The 23,316-nt window shown below is 39.9% G+C and overlaps 1 protein-coding gene and 1 pseudogene across 1 annotated transcript; both read right to left on the bottom strand.

Moving 5' to 3' along the window:
* Positions 1-5,222: 5,222 nt before the first annotated feature.
* On the bottom strand, positions 5,223-6,339 carry LOC131225027 (uncharacterized). The gene is made up of 2 exons (XM_058220453.1): positions 6,329-6,339; positions 5,223-5,757 (listed from the first exon to the last, which is right to left on the bottom strand). The coding sequence occupies exons 1-2, from the start codon at positions 6,337-6,339 to the stop codon at positions 5,223-5,225; spliced, it is 546 nt and encodes a 181-aa protein (XP_058076436.1).
* A 2,205-nt stretch (positions 6,340-8,544) lies between these two features.
* LOC131226244 (nifU-like protein 2, chloroplastic) lies at positions 8,545-9,471 on the bottom strand (annotated as a pseudogene).
* Between the last annotated feature and the right edge of the window lie 13,845 nt (positions 9,472-23,316).

Raw genomic sequence — 23,316 nt, 5'->3', positions numbered from 1 at the left:
TTGCAATGGAATAATTTTTATTACTTTTTAAGTTTTTCATTTTTTGAATTTGCGAAATTTTTGTTTCTTTGTTTATTTTTGGATTTGGATTTGTCCCTAATAATGATTTTTTTCAGAGCGGATGCGGGAAATTCATGAATTTAATAAATCCTATAAAAAAGTATGTGAGATTTGAATCCATGTAATTCAAAAATCCTTGCCACTAAATCCCTTGTCTCAAACAGCCCATTGGGAGAATTCCATTTTCCTATTCGATTAGATTAGGATTTTGCATTTCTGTTAGGTGAGATGAAGAAATGGGCAAGTATGATGTATGTTTTACATTCACTCATATCCATCAATTGCATTGAATCATTTTAGGACATGAGTCGAAATAACAGGGAGATCCAAAACTTAAGTTGGCCACACCACAAGAAATAGTAAGAATAGTGATGCCCACCATTCAAACCTTCCTGGAAAGCTTTCCCATGAGGCACCCCATCAATCAAATGCACATTTCCGTGGGGGCCATGTGCCTAAAAATCAGGCCAATCCATAACTTAGGTGGGGCACACCACGGATAATAGTTGAGAGTGAATACCCATCATTGAAACTTTCATGATTGTTTATAGGACCCACTGAGACATAGTTCAGAATCCCGCCCATCTATTATATGTGTCCCACTTGGAGGAGTGGTCAAATCAAGTTTCGGCTGTATCCAAAACTCAGGTGAGCCCCACCAAGTACTTTCAGATGTTGTAGGCGTGATTTCACACATTTTTAGATGATGCAACTCACTTGAGGTCTGTATATAATTGGTTTTTAGTATATCCTATAATCTAGAGGGGACCCACCAAATGCATGGTGTGGATGTTTGACATAGATCATGGTGGGGCCTAGTAGTAGACTCACAAGAGTTTCAACACTAGGTCAAGGGTTCGAGCATCCATTGTGGTGAAATTCTACTGTGTGGTGTGAGTGCGTGGGTGTGTAAAAAAATGGATGTGCAAGAAATCAGCCGCATTAGTAACTCAAGTGCGCCACAACATTGAAACCAAGTTATGTTTAAAACATTTATAAGCACTTGATGGGGCTTACTTTTTTTTTTTTTTAAACACACGCACACACAACCCCACACACTCACGCCGTAGAGGGGTTTCACCACCTATATGGATACTCAGAACCTTGACCGTAGTGGGACACACACAATGGCCCTATATATAATCAAGAAGGCCGTGGGCATCCACTCTCAACTATTGTCTATGGTGTGGCCCACCTAAGTCATGGATTGGCCTGATTTTTAAGTCCATGGCTCATATGGAAGGGTGCATCTAGTTGATGGGATGGATATATGTGCATCACACATCATGGTAGAGCCCACAGATCTCGACCTCATCTGCCTGAAAGTTTCTATGGTGGGCTTGCCCACCCTCTTTCATGTGGTGTGGCCCACTTCATTTTTTGGATCTCCCTGATTTTTCCACACATGTCCTAACATGAACTGTCACAGCTAAGGAATGGAGTGGATGCCACAAATATATTAAAGTGGGTCCCATCGAAATGTCGTACCTCGAGATTTTACTAAGCCCATTTTTTATATATAATAAATGTCAAAATCATGTGGATTAGCGAGCGGATTTTGCTTAGCCCACCGCCTGTGAATTGTGACGTTGCAATAAATAATGAGTGGCATATGTTTAAAAAATCACATATACCAAGGAATGGTTGTCGGATCTCATGGGTACCTGAGTCCTAAGGGGTCTTTTGGAACCATGGATTTGAGGGGATATCAAATCCCTTCAAAGAGGGGGTTTGAAATTCACCGTAGAAACTTGGATTACATCTAAAATCTTTCCAAGAGTTGCATGTGTAACATGTGTGTCACTAGACTTTTAATCTATTGGACACGTGGCCCCCTAAGGATATCCCAAAATAATTAGATTATCAATTACATCACTATAATTACTTTAATATGATGATCAACACCGTCCAAACATTGTCCATGTAAATCAACAGTTAAAAATCATTGGTTAGTCACTCGAACATAATCTTGTGCTTGTGGCCCATCTGAGACTTGGAATTTCATCATTTTGAGGCAAAGTATATATTTCGGTAGACTTATTAATTACAACCATTGTGGCAAACATTACATATGTTCACTAATCAGAGATATTTAAAGTTGATTTACTAATTAAATTCAAACCTTTGTATATATACCATACATAATTACTTTTGGATTAAAGTTGATTCTGAATCCAGGGTGCCAAACACAATAGGAGGATTTCAAATCCAGGGGGTTCCAAATCCATGCTCCCAAACAGGCCATGATCCAAGCTTGGGACCTCAAATATATGGTACCCAGACCTAGTGGGACTAGCACAGGGAGGGACGTGATGAGGTCGATCACCGTCTTCCTCAAGGGATAACTACTCCGAATTCACAGAGCTCTCTGGACTCAAATTCATGAGCGATAAAAGCAAGAATATTTCCTAATAAATTCAAAATAACTTGATTGATAATGATAAAATAAAATTACAACTATTTAAATAGGGAACCCAATAGGATGGAGTTTTAGACTTGGACTCTAACTGAAACATCCTAAAAAAACATGACTTACTATAAATAATAAGCTTACTATTTATAGACTACCTCTATTCCTACTAAACGTTGTGATTTTTGGCCAAAAATAGTAAGTGTCCAATTTGGCACAACCGCATTATTTTTCCTAACTTTTCTTAGCCCTTTTCATGTTGGGCACGACTTTTACAACTCGAGGATCAAAAGCTATAGTTGAACTAAAGCTTACTATTTATAATAAAAATAAAACTAAATGGGACTTTTGACCATCGATCTGATGGAATCTTGCAAATCTGGCATGGGCAACCTAGTGTAGAAGGGTTGGTTGGCTTAAGTATGCCATCATACCCCAAAATCATATATAATATGTTGAAAAATTCATCCCAATTTGTGAGATACGACTGATTGAAGGTTCCAACGGTCCAGATCGTTTCCTCCTCTGATCGGGCCTTCTCTAGTCCATCTTTGCCATGAAAGTGTCTACAACCAGCTCTACATCCAGGCCCTGATTTTCCTGGGTACGGATACACTTGAACCTCAACCTTACCTATTAACAGCCTAAGTACCATAATATTCAGGTTTTGAGTTTGTGCAATGATCCAGACAGTTAATATAGTGGGCCCCGCCAAAATAACTAATCCACAAAATACCCCCAAGGATGGAAGATTGTAGCTATATAATAAAATCCTTCAAGTCAAGAATGTTATGATATTACATTGGACAAAATTTGATACTGGACAATATCTACATATTATATATTATGGTTCAGATTTGGACTGTTGCTGGTGGCAGGCGCAATGCGAGAGTGGCTTGAAAGATTTGGGAGAGAGAGGTGAGGGTATAAGCAGTACTAAAGATGAGAAGTTATTTGGAAGTGCTTTAGTGCCCTTTCTTAGTTAAAAACCTTTCTTATCTCCAACTAGATTTAGCAATTTGAAAAACTAGTGCATGAAGGCCTTTTCCTTAGACACTTTCGCTGTATACAATAGAGATTACTTCTAAAAAGAATTCAAGCTTTCAGTTTCTACTAGTAGCTACTTTTGGGATCAAAACATCCTGTTCATTCACATTAATGGTCACTTACTGAAACAAGAAATGATGCAACGGTCCACATTCTACTAAAAGAGCTAAGAAGCATCCGGCCAAGAGGTTTTCATGGTATGATCCAGGGTGAGACCCGACAGACTAATGGACTGGATCTTCTACAAACTGCCTGAAACCCAATAAGTTAGGAAGATGGCTTTGTCTCACAATCAGGATTTCCACACAAAAAAACCAATATATATAAAAAGCACATACTCTACCATTAGAACTTCTTAGGTCATCTAAGTTTGTGTGACCTAATCAATAGGTTGGATGGCATATAAATATTACAATGGGCTCTAGGAAGTTTTTAAGAGCGGGCGTTCAATAGAGTTGTACACGAGCCGAGTTAGCTCGGTCAGCTTGCTTGGCTCGACTCGACTCGACTCATAAAAGCTTGACTCGGCTTGAAATTGGATTCGGACCAAATCAAGTTGGTTTTTGGAGCTCAAAAAAAAAAGAGAGAGCTTAGTTCGAGCTCGACTCGACTCGGATTGAATTGGCTTGGTGACTCGGTTATTTTGATATTGATGTTGCTCGCCAAGTGTTTGATGAAATGACTCTACTAAGTGTTGTTTCAGGTGCATACATTCTCCGCAGGATCGGCTGGTGGCGACGAAGGAATGGAAATGAAACAAATCACCACAAAAAACTTTATATTATAAAACTGCCCTCAAATCTTGATTTTGATGTTGCCCTCCAAGTGTTTGATGAAATACCTGTAAACTATTGCTACTGTTTATGTGAGAAATTGAAGATGTACTTGATGCATGGATGAATGTGATGAGGTCGATCACCATCTTCCTCAAGGATAACTACTCCGAATCCACGGAGCTTCTCTAGACTCATCACAGAAACTTCTTGAATTCGCGAGAAAAGAAAGCAAGAAAATAGAAATAAATTCTAATAAATTCGAAATTTGATTGATTGATGAAATAAATGAGTACACAATCCTTTAAATAGGGATACTAAGCAAATCAGAAGCAAACTATAACTAAAACTCTTAGAAATTCGTAACTTACTATAAATAGTAAATTTACTTTTTATAGTAAGTTTCCTATGTGGCTTAACCACGTTATTCTCTTAATTATTTTAAACACTTTTCATGTTGGACACAACTCCTAAAGCCCAACAGATGAAGAGTTATAATTAAACTAAAACTTATTATAAATAGTAAAAACGGAAATAAACATGAAATTTGACTGTCGATCTGATGGAATCTTGCAAATTTGGCATGGGTAACCTAGTATAGTCGGGTTGGTTGGCTAAAGTAGCTCATCCTACCTCAAAATCATATATTGTACGTTGAATAACTTACTCCAGTTTGTGAGATATGCCTATTTTAAGTTTCTGACAATCTTGATGACTTATATATATATATATATATATATATATATATATATATATATATATATATATATATATATATATATATATATATAAAAGGAAAGAGTGATTATATTCCAAGAGAAAAGCTATACAACTCATTCGGGCCAGGAGCGGAGCTGACAAAAAGGGGTCTCAGCTCGCGTCCTATCGTAAAAGAAAAGAACAAACTCCAACTATCTACCGGGGCCTGACCCTTAGAGAGGGGCTGAGCGGATGGCCCCGAGACCCACCTTGTCCAAGAAGATGAGGCCTTTAATTTTGGAAGGAAGGTCAGCAAGGTGACGAGTCGAGAAGGAGAGTTGGTTGTCAGAACCCAAACGAGCCATCCCGTCGGCCGAGGCATTCCCTTCTCTGAGAACATGATGGAAAGAGCAAGACCCTGACGCCCTCAACTTGCCAATCCGCAGAAACCAATTTTCCCAACGCCAGCTGAAGTCTGTGGAACCATGGAGAAGACCCACCACAATCCTACAATCCGATTCGACCTCAATTCGGTTGTGACCGAGCTCAAAACACATCCGAAGGCTGTTATACACTGCCCTTAGTTTAGCTCTAGTGTTTGACCCGATGCCGTAGCCTACGACGAAGGCGAATATGAACTCCCCATTGTCGCGCCTGCAAATGCCTCCCCCACCCAACTTTCTGGTGTTACTCAAAGATGAGCCGTCCACATTAAGCTTGACAAAACCACTACTAGGCCTAGCCCATTTCACGACCGAAGGGGAGCGACTGGCAATAGAAGGCAAGTAGAACCCGAGGCTAAGAAGGGAAGAATGGGAAAAGTGAAGCGACTCTCCCTTGGAAGACACCAACGACCATAAACTCTACTTAACCTTGGCGACTACTGCAGAAGGCCCGGTCTGAATGCCGTCGAATCTGGCCCCGTTCCTGGCCCTCTATAATTCCCATAAGATGAGGCAGGGGGCAAGACCCTGGAGATGAGGGACGCGTTCGGGGGGGACCACCAATTGATGATCTTGATGACTTCTGCCTCTGATCGGGCCTTCTCTAATCCATCTTGGATGAAAGTGTCTGTGACCCGCTCTACATCAGCACTCTATGTATTTGAGAAAATGTCACGGGCTCAAATTTGGCTCGAACTCTCCTGAGCTGTTGACCAAATTGAGCCGAGCAAAGCTGGCCAGTCAGGCTCAAGGATTGAGCTAAGCTGGGCTGAGTTCAAGTTGGAGTTAGCTATTGGCCAAGCTGAGCCAAGTTGTGCCAAGCTTGATTATCATGGTGGGGCATATAGAGCTTTTCCAGCAGCATACAGTACGACAATCAGATGTATTGTGCATACCTGTCCAACATTTAAGCTTTCCATCAGGTGGGCCTCATTGTAATTGATCATACCAGGTATTTTTATTTTTATAAATATAAGCATTTTTATCATTATCTTACTACGTACCGGTAATGAAAATTGTAAAAAACTATTAGAAAATGGCTATTTGCATAACTATAAATTAACATTGTGGTTATATATAAAGGTGATATTTAAGAGATTTCTACTGCAAAATTTCTCAGCAGTTCAGATTTTCCGTGATGAAGCTTTTTAAGGGGAGAAATTACATACATGCCTTTGTTTAATTCTCCCTTAGAAGGTGGAGAATTGAACATTGTGAGCTCTGTGTTGTATATGTTTAACATCCAAACCGTCCAATAGATGCACCACATCAAGATTATCATAGAAGCAAAAAATATTGCAGGTTCAATCCTAAGGCTAAACCATAAAAGATCATTTACACTACTCAGAAACGCCCAAATTCAAGTGTGGCTGATGTGATAATTAAATTGGAATTTTTTTAAAATTTTTTTGTGATTATCGTGATGAGTTGCATATGTTGGACGGTTTGGATGTTATACACATACCACATAAACACTATGATTCTTGACTTTACTGCTAAAAAAGATAAAAATAAATAATAAATGAGAGCCTTTTAGTAATTCCTCTCTTAAAAAAGTATCTCACGGGAATTTACAACTGTCCAGACATTGTTTGGAAAATTGCAAAATTATGAGGAATTTTGCAGTAAAAATAGTTATATGGACATACGGAAATCCTGTATTATTAAATCGGGAATTTGCAAAAATCCTGAAAGTGTAAAATATGTGAAATGATAAGGTAACCATAGCTTACCCTAAACTTACCAAGAATTGTTTCTGGCTATTGTATCAGTTCTGTGGGAAATCTAAACCGTTCAAAAAGTTGGCCCCTACATGAACATAACATGGCATGCAAATAAGGGAACCCAAGCAACAGGTGGTCCAGATGATCAGAAGGAATAAATGAACGACGATTATCTGAACCAACGTAAAGGTATGGCTTAATTCATGAATAGATCAGTCTTACTTTCATCTTAGATGATCTTCACCATTGGGCTGACCTTTCGCATGGACCGGAAAACCCAAGCGTGTGACACGTTTGTGAGAGAAAAAGTAGTTCATTTGTCACGCACGAGTCGTTTTCAGTACGGTGAAATAGGAATACTCTATATGTCCACATGAGATGTACAACCAATGGAGAGAATGAAATGAAACCACTAGGTTCTTGCTTGTCTACCATTTCGGAAACTAAGTTGGCCCACCATGCACTGACATGGATTTCTATTGTCATCAATGCTCGATGTTAGATATCATGTTTTTATCTTATTTTATCTATCCCCCCCCCCCCCTATATATATATATATATATATATATATATATATATATAGCGATGCTCACTAGCACACCTGTTCTTATGAGATCTTGTGAAAACTTTTTGAAAACTCATCACCCTAAAATCTGAATGGTCCCCGTGATATAGCATCCCATTAAACCTTTAAGGCCTGGCTTTCACTCTGATAAAAAAGTCTGGTGGGCTGTGACACAAAGAGGGAAGCAAATCATGGAAGGAAACTGTTTCCATTGGCATACCAAAGTTTTGGATCAGGTAAAAGTTGGGCCTTAAGGGTTTCATGGGGCACTGAATCACATGGACCGTTCAGATTTTGAGCTCACATCATGTGAGATGAGTTCTCAAAAAGTTTTCACAAATTCTTATGAGAACTGATATGGAGGTGAGCATATATATATATATATATATATATATCTACACACACACACACACACACACACACGGAAACGCTCACCTAAGAACCAGTTCGTACATACTACGTACAAACTTTTTTGAGAACCCATCATATGTGACGTGGATCTAAAATCTGAACCGTTCATGTGGAGCAAAACCTCCTGAAACCCTTCAGGCCCAAGTTTTACTTTGATCTAAAACTTTGATGGGCCATGAAAAATGAAAACCGTTTCGTCTCTTGATTTGCATTTCTCTTTGTTATGGCCAACTAGAATATTAGATCGTAGTGAAAATTTGTCATATGGGGTTTTATGGGATTCCGCATCACATGGACCGTTCAGATTAGACACCCATGGCACATGTGTAAAGGTGCGCACGTGCATAGGTGCGTAGGGGAGCATGACTCTATATATATATATTAAGGTAATGAATGGCACTCTCGCTGAAGATTAAAACAAGACAAATACAAATATACTTTCCAACAAATAATTTCAGCTATACAAGAGTTGGGTACATCTCAAGTGTTATTATTACTACGGCCTGGTTGGAATGTATCAATACTCATGCAGCAATTAAGTTCCAAGGTCTGATTTGCCTAGAAATCATAACAGCTGGACGGCTGCAATTGCCGGGATCTTCTCTCGCAGCTTCTGTGTTAATGCCACCCGAACAGTCATGACCCTTGCTGCTGGACCAGTGATTCGGACCCTCACGATAGGTTCCTCGATGTTAACAAGTTCAAGCTCACCACCCCCAGTTCCCACCAGGTACGGCCTTATTTCTTCAAGTACCTTGTCTGTGTTTTCTTCATTTAGCTCAAGACCTGTCTCCTCATCTGCAATTGGTTCGATTGCGACTATTTCTGGAATCTTTTCCATCAAACAACGCTCGATGCCCATCTTCATCGTCATTACAGAACTTGGGCATGAGCCACATGCTCCTTCCAGCTTCAATCTCACAACATTGCCATCAATCTCATGTAATGCCACATTACCTCCATCTGCCATGAGATATATATGGCCGCACTTCATCCAATACACTCTCAACATTTTCTGCAGTCAGTGGCAATTCCACCACTGAATTTGGAGTAGGAATGGCTTTGATGCGCCCATGTGTTTTGGTAAAGGTACGAGTGCGGAAACAACTCCTTCGTATCTGAAAACCGATCGGGGCAAACGTAATCTGGCGGCCATGTATACTCGAATTCTTGAAAGAGGGAAGACGGGAGCCGCCTGAACAGGAGGCTTCTGGGGGTTGGTGGACCCTGCAATAACATGGATCTACCACTGATTGCATCTCTGCACCTCTCTCTCTCTCTCTCTCTCTCTCTCTCTGAAAAGAGAAAATCAGCAAAATCCTCTTTTTTTTTTTCCTCCTTATATATATATATATATATATATATATATATATATATATATATATATATATATATATATAGCTTGAGTGGCTTGTTTTCACTTAGGGTGCACCTTGCGTTTGGGTCAATCCCAACCACGTTGACCCAATGTGAGTTTGGGCTGGGTTGTCAAGGTTCTCAAGTTGGGTTTAGGTTGGAAAACTCAACCCAATTTGAATTGGGTTAGGTATGGATTGGGCAAATTAGGGCTAGGTAGGGAATATTTGTTGGAATATTTGGTTGAATTAAATAGATTATTAAAATCGAGAACCAAAAAAGGAAAATAAAATTTTGAGAAAGAAGAACTTATTGAATTGAGTCGAGGCGTGACTGAGTCACTCGACTTGAAATCGAATTTGCTCCCCTTGGACAGCGTCCCAAGTCCAACAGGTTTCCAGAGCAATCGACCTCCAGGATACAACGACTATGACCCAGTCCCAGCGGTGCACTCATTGTACACGGGCTCGAACCACTTGCAGTTTAATCCGAAAGTGCTGAGTTGACTCAGTGATGAACTCAGTAGAAAAATGCTTAAAACCGAATATCAGAGAGCGTTTTATGAGAGAAGAATTTTTCGTATTTTTGAAACTGGAATCGGTAGTCTTTATATAAACTCCGAAGTGGTGCATAAACACCCTTTACAAAAGGTTAGGTCCGTTGGGTTTAAACCCAACAGGGGTGACCAACCGGAAGGGATACATCTCTCTGTTTTAAAATGAAAAAGCGCAAGTGCGAGTACACTCTCGCACATATAGTCCTGCGAGTACCCATACATACACCCACGCGAGTATACTCACACTGCACCCGCACCCGTGTCCACGCCCACTCCCAGCTCAGCCCAGCCCGTCCCGTCGTGTCGCGCACGCGCACACGGACTCGGACTCGGCTCGGCTCGGCATGGCACGGCTTGGCTCGGCACATGCATGTGTGTGTGGTCAATGACATAGATTAGAGCTATTGGCATAGCCCCCCCCACAGGACCAAATTCACATGCCCTTGAAAGGGGCTCAAGCCCTAGGCAAAAAGACTATCTTATATATAAGATAGTTTACTTTGTCAAATTCGATGTAGGACAAAACCCACAACTCAAAAGTACCACAACTTTTAAAAAATGGAGGAAAATCACTGAAAATTTGAAAATTCAAATTTTATTATTATTTTAAAACAAAATATATCAATCCTCCACATATTTTAAAATAAAACTCTTTCGGATTAAAGCGTAATAGTTGTGCAATGGTATCGGTGTCACTATAGACTTGAACCGACATTAGAGTAAGCAAAACAGGTCTACATGAATCAGGTGACACCATAGTCTTGAACCTGAATCCTTTTAATGTAGATCGCAAGTACATGCCACTTACACAACTCTTCCTCTACAAGTGATTCTGCGGTTCGGTGCGTTTCGGCCATATACCATTACATGGTTTCATGAGTGCTCTAGAGAATTCGCCTAGATTCTCATAGGAAGCGGCCTCCACCTCCACACCCATATAGGTGAATTTCATCAAGTGTATACAGCAACTGTATACACCACCAAATATATGATTATGGATCTATTAAGAGTTCTAAAAACTCATCATTCTGCGTTGCTGCTCGCACTGTACACCATAGAAGGGGCTCATATAACTCAGTGCAATCGTCTACCTCGTGTCTTGTTGTTTGCCCATTGAACTTATCTCATGGGATCTCCACTTGTATAGGTTGGGTTGCCGATACTGGCAGCTCATATATTAGGCTTAGCCCCATTCCTTTCGATGTATCATTGACTAACTTTTTAGATAGTCCTTTGGTCAGAAGATCTGCTAGATTCTTTTCTGACCTCACAAAGTCAATGGATATGACTCCATCACGCAACATGTGTTTCACTATGTTGTGTCTGAGTCTAATATGCCTGCTTTTTCCATTATATACTTTACTCTTTACTTTTGCTATAGCTGCTTGACAGTCACAATGAATAGACATCGTCGATATAGGCTTTGGCTACAATGATATATCAGCTAAGAGATTTCTAAGCCACTCGGCTTCTGTTCCAGCCTTTTCTAAGGAAATAAACTCGGATTCCATAGTCGATCGAGCGATACATGTTTGCTTGGTAGACTTCCAAGAGACTGCTCCTCCACCCAAAGTGAAGACATATCCACTTGTAGATTTTGTTTTATCTGAATCACTGATTCAGTTAGCATCAGTATATCCTTCTAATACAACAGGATAACCGGTATAATGTAAACCATAGGTCATACTGCCTTTTAGGTATCTCAAAATCCTAAACAAGGCATTCCAATGCTCTTTTTTAGGGTTATGTGTATATCTACTATATCTACTTAGCCTTCCTACTGTAAAAAATATGTCTGGTTTAGTGCAGTTTGTTAGATACATAAGGCTACCAATTATTATGGAATATCCTAATTGAGACACACTATTTTTTGTATTCTTCATAAGAGTCACACTATAATCATAAGGAGTACTGACAGGTAAACAGTCAAAATGGTTAAACTTTCTCAATATCTTCTCAATGTAATAAAATTGTGATAATATAATAACACAATTTTTCCTGGTTACTTCAATACCCAAGATTACCCTAGCCTCTCCTAAGTCTTTCATGTCAAACTTAGATGACAAGAATTTCTTAGTTGCATTAACTAATTTAATATTATTTCCAAAAATAAGCATGTCATCAACATAAAGGTATATAATAACATAATCATTTTCAGAAATTTTACTATATACACATCTATCTACATCATTTATATGATAACCATTTGATTTTAAAACACCATCAAATTTTTCATGCCATTGTTTACGAGTCTGTTTTAAACCATATAATGATTTAATTAGTTTACATACTTTATTTTCTTTACATGATATCTTATAACCTCAGGTTGTTCCATATATATTTTTTCTTCTAAGTCTCCATTTAGGAAAACCGTCTTAACGTCCATCTGGTGTACCACTAGTTTATATATGGAGGCTATCGCTATTAAGACTCTAATAGTTGTAATCCTAGTTATAGGGGAATATGTATCAAAGTAATCTATTCCTTCCTTTTGTTTAAAGCCTTTCGTTACCAACCTAGCCTTAAACTTATCAATAGTTCCATCTGGTTTTAGTTTCTTTCTGAACACCCATTTACAGCCTATTGGTTTGTTTCTAGGCGGTAGGTTTACAAGTTTCCAAGTGTTATTAGATATAATAGATTCTAACTCATCATTTATTGCTTCCTTCCAAAAGGTTGCATCTAGAGAGTTAATTGCTTTTATATAAGTTGTAGGATCATCTTCTACTAAAAAGGTGAAAAAACCATCTCCTAGGTTTGTTTCTCTTCTAACCCTAGTACTTTTTCTTGGTTGTATCTCTTCTACTACTTTATCGTAAGCATTTATACTAGTAGATGCAATATCTGATTCATTGACTTCCTTTATTTCTATAGATTTAGATTTCATAGGGAATACGTTCTCAAAGAACTTTGCATCCCTAGCTTCTATAATTGTATTAGAATCTAGAATATTATCCTTAGTTTTTAAAACTAGAAACCTATAGGCCGCACTGTTTTGTGCGTACCCTATAAATACACAGTCAGTCGTTTTAGGACCTAACTTTTTTTTCTTAGTTTCAGGCAATCCTACTTTAGGAAGGCACTCCCACACTTTAATATATTTATAACTAGGAACATGATTCTTCCAAAGCTCATATGGTCTTAGTTTAGAAAATTTAGAAGGAATCATATTTAGGATATAACAAGCAGATAAAATTGCTTCTCCCCACATATTTGAGGGTAAGCCTGAACTGTTTAACATGGCATTTATCATCTCTTTTAGAGTTCGATTCTTACGTTCTGCTATTCCATTCTGTTTTGGTGTATGAGGAGCTGTAGTTTCGTGAACTATTCCATTCTTTTCACATAATTCTCTAAATTGAGAAGATTCATATTCACCTCCTCTATCTGTTCCAAGTCTTTTAATTTTTATATTGAACTGATTTTCAACTTTAAGTTTGTATTTAGAAAAAACATCTAAAGCTTTATCTTTGTTTCTTAACAAATATACTCTAGTGAACTTAGAGTAGTCATTTACAAAAGTTATATAATATCTTTTTCCACCTCTAGAAATGTGATTTCTAAAATCACCTAAGTCACTGTGTATTAACTCTAATAGAACAGATGATCTTTCTATTTGTTTAAAGGGTTTTCTAATAAATTTTGATTCGACACATGTTTCACATTTATCGAATCCTTCATTAGATATATTAAGTAATAAACCTAATATTTTCATTTTCTTTAAAGATACTATATTCACATGACCCAATCTACTATGCCATAGATAAAAAAATTCAACGATATAAACAGAACTGAATGTCTTCTTATTATTATCATTGGATACATTTATAATGAATAAATCATCGCTACAGTATCCCTTACCAACAAAGGTTCCATTCTTAGTCATTATAAGCTTATCTGAATCAAATACTAACTTAACACCAGCCTTATTGAGGGGTGAACCAGAGACTAAGTTTCTTCTAATATCAGGCACATGTAAGACATCATTCAACATTAGAGTCTTTCCAAAAGTGAGTTTCAGAAGTACTTTTCCTTTCCCTACAACTGGAGACGTTCTAGTATTACCCATGAACACCTGTTCATCATCTCCTGATACTTGGTAGGAGGTAAACATGCTACGATCCTTGCACACGTGCCTAGTTGCACTAGTGTCTAGTACCCACTCCAAGTTGTTTATAAGGAAGACTTCTGACACCACAGCTACTATCATGTCAGACTCATTGCCTGTTTCTGTAAGATTAGCCTGCGGTTTATCCTTGTTTTTCTTAAGCCTACAGGTTTTAACATGATGTCTAGGCTTTCAACAATGGTAGCAGTTTTCTTTTTTCTTGAATTGATTGTTTGCATTCTTCTTTTTAAGCCTACATTCATTTGCATAATGTCTAGGTTTGCCACAGTTATGACAGTTGCCATTTTTCTTATTATTTGCCCGATTTGATTCCACAAGATTCGCCTTTGTATCTATCTCATTTTTATTTTCTTTTTGGTCCCTGATTCTATTGGCCTCCTTTATTCGTATGTGTATGATAGTGGTTTCCAAAGAAACACCATTCTTTTTTTATGTTTCATTATATTCTTATATTCTTTCCAGGAGGGTGGTAACTTTTCTATTAGCGCTCTTGACAGAAACACTTCATTCAACTTAATTCATTCTGTCAATAGTTCGTGAACTAGACTTTGAAAATCGTGAATCTGATTTGTGATAGGTATATCGTCCGTCATTTCATAATGAAGAAAATTAGCAATTGCATGTTTCTTAGTGCCTGCATCTTCTAATATGTATTTTTTTCTAAAGTAGTTCATATGTCTTTAGCAGACACGTAAGAAGCATATACGTCATATAGTTCGTTGGATAAAGAGTTTAGAATATAATTTTTACAATTATTTTCATCTATTACTTCAGTTTGATTTGCTGGATCTATAGTAAATGATTCAGATAAAATGTATGAAACTTTAAGGGTGGTCAGTGCGAACATCAGTTTCTGTATCCATCGTTTAAAGCATTGTCCAGCGAACGGTTCGATTTTGGCTAACTCAGCAGAAGCATTTACCGTTACTGTAGCCATAGTCTATGTAATTCAACAATTCGATTTCAAGATTGTTGGAATATTTGGTTGAATTAAATAGACTATTAAAATCGAGAACCAAAAAAGAAAAATAAAATTTTGAGAAAGAAGAACTTATTGAATTGAGTCAAGGCGTGACTGAGTCACTCGACTTGAAATCGAATTTGCTCCCCTTGGATAGCGTCCCAAATGCAACAGGTTTCCAGAGCAATCGACCTCCAGGATACAACGACTATGACCCGGTCCCAGCGGTGCACTCACTGTACACGGGCTCGAACCACTTGCAGTTTAATCCGAAAGTGCTGAGTTGACTCAGCGATGGACTCAGTAGAAAAATGCTTAAAACCGAATATCAGAGAGCATTTTATAAGAGAATAATTTTTCGTATTTTTGAAACTGAAATCGGTAGTCTTTATATAGACTCTGAAGTGGTGCATAAACACCCTTTACAAAAGGTTAGGTCCGTTGGGTTTAAACCCAACAGGGGCAACCAACCGGAAGGGATGCATCTCTCTGGTTTAAAACAAAAAAGCGCAAGTGCGAGTACACTCTCGCACATACAGTCCTGCGAGTACCCATACGCACACCCACGCGAGTACACTCACACCGCACCTGCACCCGCGCCCACCCCCAGCCCAGTCCAGCCCGTCCCGTCCCGTCCTATCGCGCACACGGACTCGGCTCGGATCGGCTCGGCACGCGTGCGCGTGTGTGTAGTCAATGGCATAGATTAGAGCTATTGGTATAGCCCCCCCACAGGACCAAATTCACATGTCTCCTGAAAGGGGCTCAAGCCCTAGGAAAAAAAAGTATCTTATATACAACATAGTTTACTTTGTCAAATCCGATGTGGGACAAAACCCACAACTCAAAAGTACCACAACTTTTAAAAAATGGAGGAAAATCACCAAAAATTTGAAAATTCAAATTTTAATATTATTTTAAAACAAAATATAACAATATTCACATGTATTTGGGTTGAGTTGGTTTAGGTTAATATTCTCTGGTTAGAAATTAAGTTGGGTTTGGAAATTAGGTCGGGTTTGTGACGTAACGTGAAAAGGTCATGAAGAGGAAGATTAACGTCTTCCTCAAATGACTAAATCCTTGAATCCATGAAGTTATTCTTGAATCCACGAGAGTAAAAGGGAAAATTTTGAAAATTTATTATTTAATAATGTTTCAGGCTTCCCAATTACATCGCTTATAAAGAAACAACAACAACATAATTCGTAATTACTAAAATTAAAAATTTCTAATCCTAAAAGAAGTCCTAATTCAACGAGAATAGAACTTTCCTGAAATAACAAGTTTTTTAAAACAAAAAAAAGTCCTAAATTAATCCTGTTAAATGATTCCTATCATTATTTTCCTAAGAAGACTATATTCAACAAAACTCTAAAATGAAGGAGATAAGACAAAATAAAAAATTACTAAAATAGTAAGGTTTTATTTATTTATTTATTTTTATTTTTTAATTATGATTTTGAATAGGAAGGAAGCATTTTCTTGCGAATTAGACTGACGCGACCCAATATAAGTCAGTTGACCTCGACGCAGGGATGAACGTGATGAGGATAACTACTCCGAATCCACGGAGCTTCTCTGGACTCCTCACAGAGACTTCTCGAATCCACGAGGAAAGAAAGCAGAAAATATACATAAATTCTAATAAATTCAAAATTGATTAATTGATCAATAAAAATGAGTTCACAACCCTTTAAATAGGGGTACCAAGCAATGAGAAAGAAATTAGAATCAAACTAGAACTCAAACTCCTAGAATCTGCGACTTACTATAAATAGTAAACTTACTATTTATAGACGGTCGTGATGTCTACTAGTGCGCAAGGTTTTCGGCCAAAAATAGTAAGTGTCCTATTTGGCTTCACCAAACCGTTCTCCTAATTATTCTACGCTCTTTTTACGTTGGGCGCAACTCCTAAAGCCCGACGGATGAAGAGTTATAATCAAACTAAAACTTACTATTTGTAGTAAAAACGAAATTAAAACAGGGAAACGACCATCGATCTAGGGGTTTTTCACAATTCCGAGCTGCGTAACCCGACATAGCCGGGTTGGTTGGCTAAAGTAGCTTGTTTTACCCTAAAATCATATATTTTACGTCAGATAACTCGTTTCGGATTGCGAGATACGCCCGATCTAAGGTCCGACGGCCCGGATCACTTCTGTTGTCGACTGGGTCTTTTCTGATCCATCTTGGCCATGAAACTGTCTGCGACCCGCTCTACATCAGTCCCCTCCACTTCAAAAGAACTCGTCCTCTAGTTCTCATCCTGCGCTGGTTCATGATACTCAGTCAGGTCCGCGACGTTGAAAGTCCGTGAGATCGCCATGTCACCTGGAAGATCAAAAACATAAGCGTTGTCATTGATCTTTCGAATGATTGGGATGGGTCCAATCTTCTTATTTTTCAACTTGTTGTACGTCTCGGTCGGAAATCTCTCTTTGCGCAGATGGACCATAACGCGGTCGCTCACCTCGAACACTTTTTGTCGCCGATGCTTGTCCGCTTGTTCCTTGTACTTCTCGTTCGAGGCATGTAGCTTGGTCTGTACTTCTGCATGGATGCCCATGATCTTGTCTACCATATGTTCTGCTGCAATGCTCGTGCCTGGGTGCTTGGGTAGAGGGACCAAGTCAAGTGTGTGGCGAGACACTCGTTCGTAGATAATCTGGAATAGTGATCTCCCTGTCGAGCGGTTCACCACGTTGTTGAATGCAAACTCTGCTTGAGACAAGGCCAAATCCCACTGCTTCAGTTTTTTTCTTGAAATACAGCGAAGGAGGTTTCCTAACGTGCAATTCACAACTTCGATCTTCCCATCAGTCTGTGGGTGGTAAGCACTGCTGAATTGAAGTCGTGTATCAAATCGATTCCATAAAGTCCACAAAAAGTGGCTAATGAACTTCGTGTCATGATCGAAAGTAATGGTCTTGGGGACCCCGTGTAGCCGTACGACCTCCCTGAAAAATAGATTCGCCACGTGTGTTGCATCGAGGGTCTTCTTGCATAGGATAAAGTGCGCCATCTTGGAGAAACGATCTACCACCACGAACACCGAATCCATGCCGCGTTGTGTTCGTGGGAGACCAAGCACGAAGTCCATTGATAAATCCTCCCAAGGACCGTCAGGCACAGGTAACGGGGTGTAGAGGCCCATATTCTGAGATTGCCCCTTGGAGGTCTGACAAACATGACAACATTGTACGACTTTTCCCACATCGCGTACTAATTGCGGCCAGTAATACCGCTCTTCCACAAGAGCTCGCGTCTTGTCTCGCCCCAGGTGTCCACCGAAGCCACCTCCATGTAGCTCCTGAATAATCTGTTCCCTCAGAGAACTTTGGGGGATGCACAATCGATTCCCTTTGAAGAGAAAATCGTCCTATATATGAAGGTCACTAGGGTGACCTTCTTGGCACTTCATTTAAAAATCTTTGAAGTCCTCATCCTTGACATACAGCTCCTTGAGACAGTCGAAGCCGATCACCTCGTTGCTCATCGTAACAAGTAGTGATGCACGACGGCTAAGTGCATCAGCCACCTTGTTCAGATGCCCTGACTTGTGCTTCAGAACGAACGTGAATTCTTATAAAAATGCAACCCATCTAGCATGCACACGATTCACGTTAGTCTGACTATTAATAAACTTTAATGCTTGATGGTTAGTGAACAAAACAAACTTTCTTTGAATTAGATAATGCCTCCAATATCGTAGCGCCTGAACAACTGCGTACAACTCAAGCTCATAAGTTGATCACTTCTTTCGGGCTTCGCTGAGCTTCTCGCCATAGAAGGCTACCGGCCTGCCTTCCTGTGATAATACTCCTCCAATTCCAACGTATGAAGCGTCACACTCAACCTCAAACAATTTGTCGAAATTAGGAAGCACCAAGACCGGTGTTGTAGACAAACAATGCTTGATCTCATGAAAGCTCTTGTCAGCTTTATCGGTCCATTGGAACGGTCATTTTTTCATGCAATCTGTTATAGGTGCGAATATGGTGCTAAAATCTCACACAAATCGATGATAGAAAATCACCAACCTGTGAAAACTCCCCACCTCATGAATGTTTGTCGGGATCAACCATTCTCTAATAGCTCGCACCTTTTCATCGTCCACACGAATGCCTGTGGACGTTACAACAAATCCTAAAAACAACAAGCTGTCAGTTAAAAAACTATACTTCTTTAAGTTAAGGTACAACTTGTTAATTTGTAGGACCTACAGCACCTGCCCAAGATGTTTCCTGTGCTCCGGCTTTTCCTGGCTATATATTAATATGTCATCAAAATATATTACCACAAATCGGCCAGTGAACGATTTTAAAACTTGATTCATCAAACGCATAAAAGTACTTGGTGCGTTCGATAGGCCGAAGGGCATGACCAGCTACTCATACAACTCTTCCTTAGTCTTGAATGCCATTTTCCACTCATCACCGGGTCGAATACGAATCTGATGGTACCCGCTCCTTAGATCTAGTTTAGAGAACACCTTGACCCCTTCTAACATATCGAGCATATCGTCCAACCGTGGTATTGGGAACCGATATTTGATGGTAATTTGTTGATTGCCCGGCTGTCGACACACATGCGCCAGCTTCTATCTTTTTTTAGCGTTAATAATGCTAGTACGACACATGGGCTCATGCTCTCTCTCAAGAAACCCTTACGGATCAATTCCTCCACTTGCCCCTGAAGTATCTCACACTCCTTTGGACTCATTCGATAATAAGGGCGGTTGGGCAGGCTAGCCCCAGGGACGAGGTCTATGTGATGTTGGATGTCCCTCATGAGGGGCAATCTATCAGGTAAATCCTCAGGCCAGACTTCTTTGAATTCGTTTAGTAACAGTCTTAAACTTGGAGAGATGTTTGAGGGTTCCTCTTCCTCGCCCTTCACCATTACGGCGTATACCTCGCCGGTTTCCTTAGATTCCTCCATGAAATCCCGAATGGTCAAGAGGGAACTCCCCTTCACTTTAGAAGCTTCAGGGTGGTTCTCTGGTGCTATAGGGGCAAGGATTATTTTTTGACTATCCTTGACGAATACGTAGACATTATTTCGTCCCCCATTGGTCGCATCACGGTCCGACTGCCAGGGTCAACCGAGTAACATATGACAAGCTTCCATATCGACCACGTCACAAAGTATTTAATCCTTATAATTTTTGTCAATTGAAAACGAGATAGTGCATTGTTTAGTTACATTGGTCTCATTCACCTTTTTTATCCAGCCAATTGAGTATGGGGAAGGATGTTTTATCGTTGGTAGCCGCAACTTGTCCACCATCACTCTCGAGACGATGTTCTCGCTACTACCACTGTCTATGATCACATAACAGACCTTTCCGTTGACGGTGTACCGAGTACGAAATATATTGTGTCGCTGTGGATGTAATTCCTTTCGTGGGGCATGCAGTAATCGCCTCACAACTAGAAATTCGCCACGATCATCGCCCGTCACTTTATCGCCACCTGCTATTTCTTTAATGGTTTGTTCATGTTCATCAAAGCGATGATTTTCTTTTACGACCTCATCTTCAGTGCCCCGTTCGTTTATAGTTAAGTGTGCTGCAGGACGTTGAGGACAAGTATTTGATAAGTGGCCTGGTTGGCCACAGCGTAACAATTATTCGACCATGGCCGAGCATAAGGATTTGGAATCTTACTCAGACCTGCTGTTGTGGGTGCTGCACGTTGAGGTCTGGATGAGCCGCTCCCCGTATCACGGTTTGCGGTTGTAGGAAGTTGAGGTACTGGGTCTTTTCCTTGTGGTAGCACTGGATCCTACGTGGGACCCGTCATGGGGGGTCGAGTTGAAGGATATAGACGAGCAGGAGCTCTTGCAAGTTGTGTTTCTACCCTACCCGTCAATTGAACTGTTCCATCCACGGTCCCAACTGTATACATCTGAACTCGGTCCTGAATTGTCGGTCGCAACCCACCTATAAATCGTGCCACCTTTTGTGACTCAGATTCTGACAGATCGTTTCGTGTAGTCAACCGTTGAAATTCTTCAGTGTAATCTGTGACGGTTCGATTTTCTTGTCTGCAATTTTGATATTGCTGGAATAATATCTGCTCATAATCACTGGGGAGAAATCGTGATCGAAGAAGACGTCTCATCCGTGGCCATGATGAGATAGGCGCCTTGTTCTGGCGGACTCGTGAGAGTTGTAATTGTTCCCACCATGCAGAAGCACCAGATTTTAATTTAAACGCTACCAATTTTACCCTTTTATGATCTGGCACGTCCATGTAATCAAAATATCTCTCTACTTCGACTAGCCAATCGAGAAAATCTTTTATATGTAATAAACCGTTAAGACTAGGAAGCTCAGCCTTACCTTGATAGTCTCTTTCAGCAGATTTAGATGATCACCTCCATGGATTGGTCGTCAGGCAAAACCCTCATTAAGGTCCTCGTCGCTAGAACTTGAATCATCTGGTGCAGCCCTACGGTTTGCCATTGGTAGTGCTCTACGAAAATCAGGGTTGCGTCGTACAACAACCATGGGTGGTGGAGTTACCATGAGTGGGGGAGCAACCAAAGGTGGTGGAGTACCGCCTAGGGCTCGGAGCGTAAGTAGAGCATCTGCAAGATAGTCGAGAGTTGCCTACAGCCCTTGCATGGTCAACTGACTCTCCTGGTAGAAAGCTTCCATTCTTTCCGAAAGATAACGAATCCCTGTATCACCGTCCACAGAATTTTGATTCATACCTTCATTGTTTGCCATTGGCTTGAGGGAAATCCTCGCTTTGATACCAATTGACGCAAGGATGAACGTGATGAGGATAACTACTCCGAATTCACGGAGCTTCTCTGGACTCCTCAGAGAGACTTCTTGAATCCACGAGGAAAGAAAGCAGAAAATAGAAATAAATTCTAATAAATTCGAAATTGATTAATTGATCAATAAAAATGAGTTCACAACCCTTTAAATAGGGGTACCAAGCAATGAGAAAGAAATCAGAATCAAACTACAACTCAAACTCCTAGAATCCGTGACTTACTATAAATAGTAAACTTACTATTTATAGACGGTCGTGATGTCTACTAGTGTGCAAGGTTTTCGGCCAAAAATAGTGTCCTATTTGGCTTCACCAAACCGTTCTCCTAATTATTCTAAGCTCTTTTCACGTTGGGCGCAACTCCTAAAGTCCGACGGATGAAGAGTTATAATCAAACTAAAACTTACTATTTATAGTAAAAACAAAATTAAAACAGGGAAACGACCGTCGATCCAGAGGTTTTTCGCAATTCCGGGCTGCGCAACCCGGCATAGCCGGGTTGGTTGGCTAAAGTAGCTCATTTTACCCCAAAATCATATATTTTACGTCAGATAACTCTTTTCGGATTGCGAGATACTCCCGATTTAAGGTCCGACGGCCCAGATCACTTCTGTCGTCGATTGGGTCTTTTTTGATCCATCTTGGCCATGAAACTGTTTGCGACCCGCTCTACATCACTCATTATAGTAAAGATTGATAGGTCGTGCGTCCCATAACGATACTTAAATATAAAGTTATGGTTAATTTACCGTTCACACTTTAAATGACAATATCTCTCCACCCGGAATGATTTTCTTCCAACTGGATGCGCCGCAGGGCCAATTATGTGATTTCCTATGTAGGATTGAGCCTGAATCTTACAAACTATGTTTGCTATCTGTTCATGCTTCTTTCAGTCCAGCTGTGCCAAGAATAGGTATTCGACCTGCTCTACGTTAATTTGGTTGTAGGTTGGGTCAAGTTGAGGTGAAGTTGGGCTTGGGTTGAGCCTCAGCCTTACCTAACCTGCCTGAGTTGCACCCCTACTCCCACTTCTATTCCTCTTTACATGTAGCCGCATGTAACCACACAGTTAGGGAAACCATTCTATAAAGGCATGGTGGGTCACCGTGACTTTTAACATACCACATTATAGTTTCGTTGTAATCTTATGTTGGGCTGGCAGTCCAAAAATGATGAAGATCTAAAGCTCGACTGAGTCCTCTGGAGTATATGCGCAGACACACACACTTCCTCTCAGTATCTCTATCTATGTACCCTGCATTTGGATGTATTTGCACCCTTACCTTCCTTTCTTCATGTTTCCCTTTTAAGACTTAACAGAAGCAAAAAAGAATGTGTCTTGCCAATGCCCCAGCCTATCACATCTATTTCCATGCTATCAG

The sequence above is a fragment of the Magnolia sinica genome, chromosome 14 (genome assembly GCF_029962835.1).
Source record: "Magnolia sinica isolate HGM2019 chromosome 14, MsV1, whole genome shotgun sequence".
Classification (NCBI taxonomy): Eukaryota; Viridiplantae; Streptophyta; class Magnoliopsida; order Magnoliales; family Magnoliaceae; genus Magnolia; species Magnolia sinica.
The sequence above is the reverse complement of the archived record's forward strand: the minus strand, read 5'-3'. Positions and strand labels throughout refer to the sequence as shown.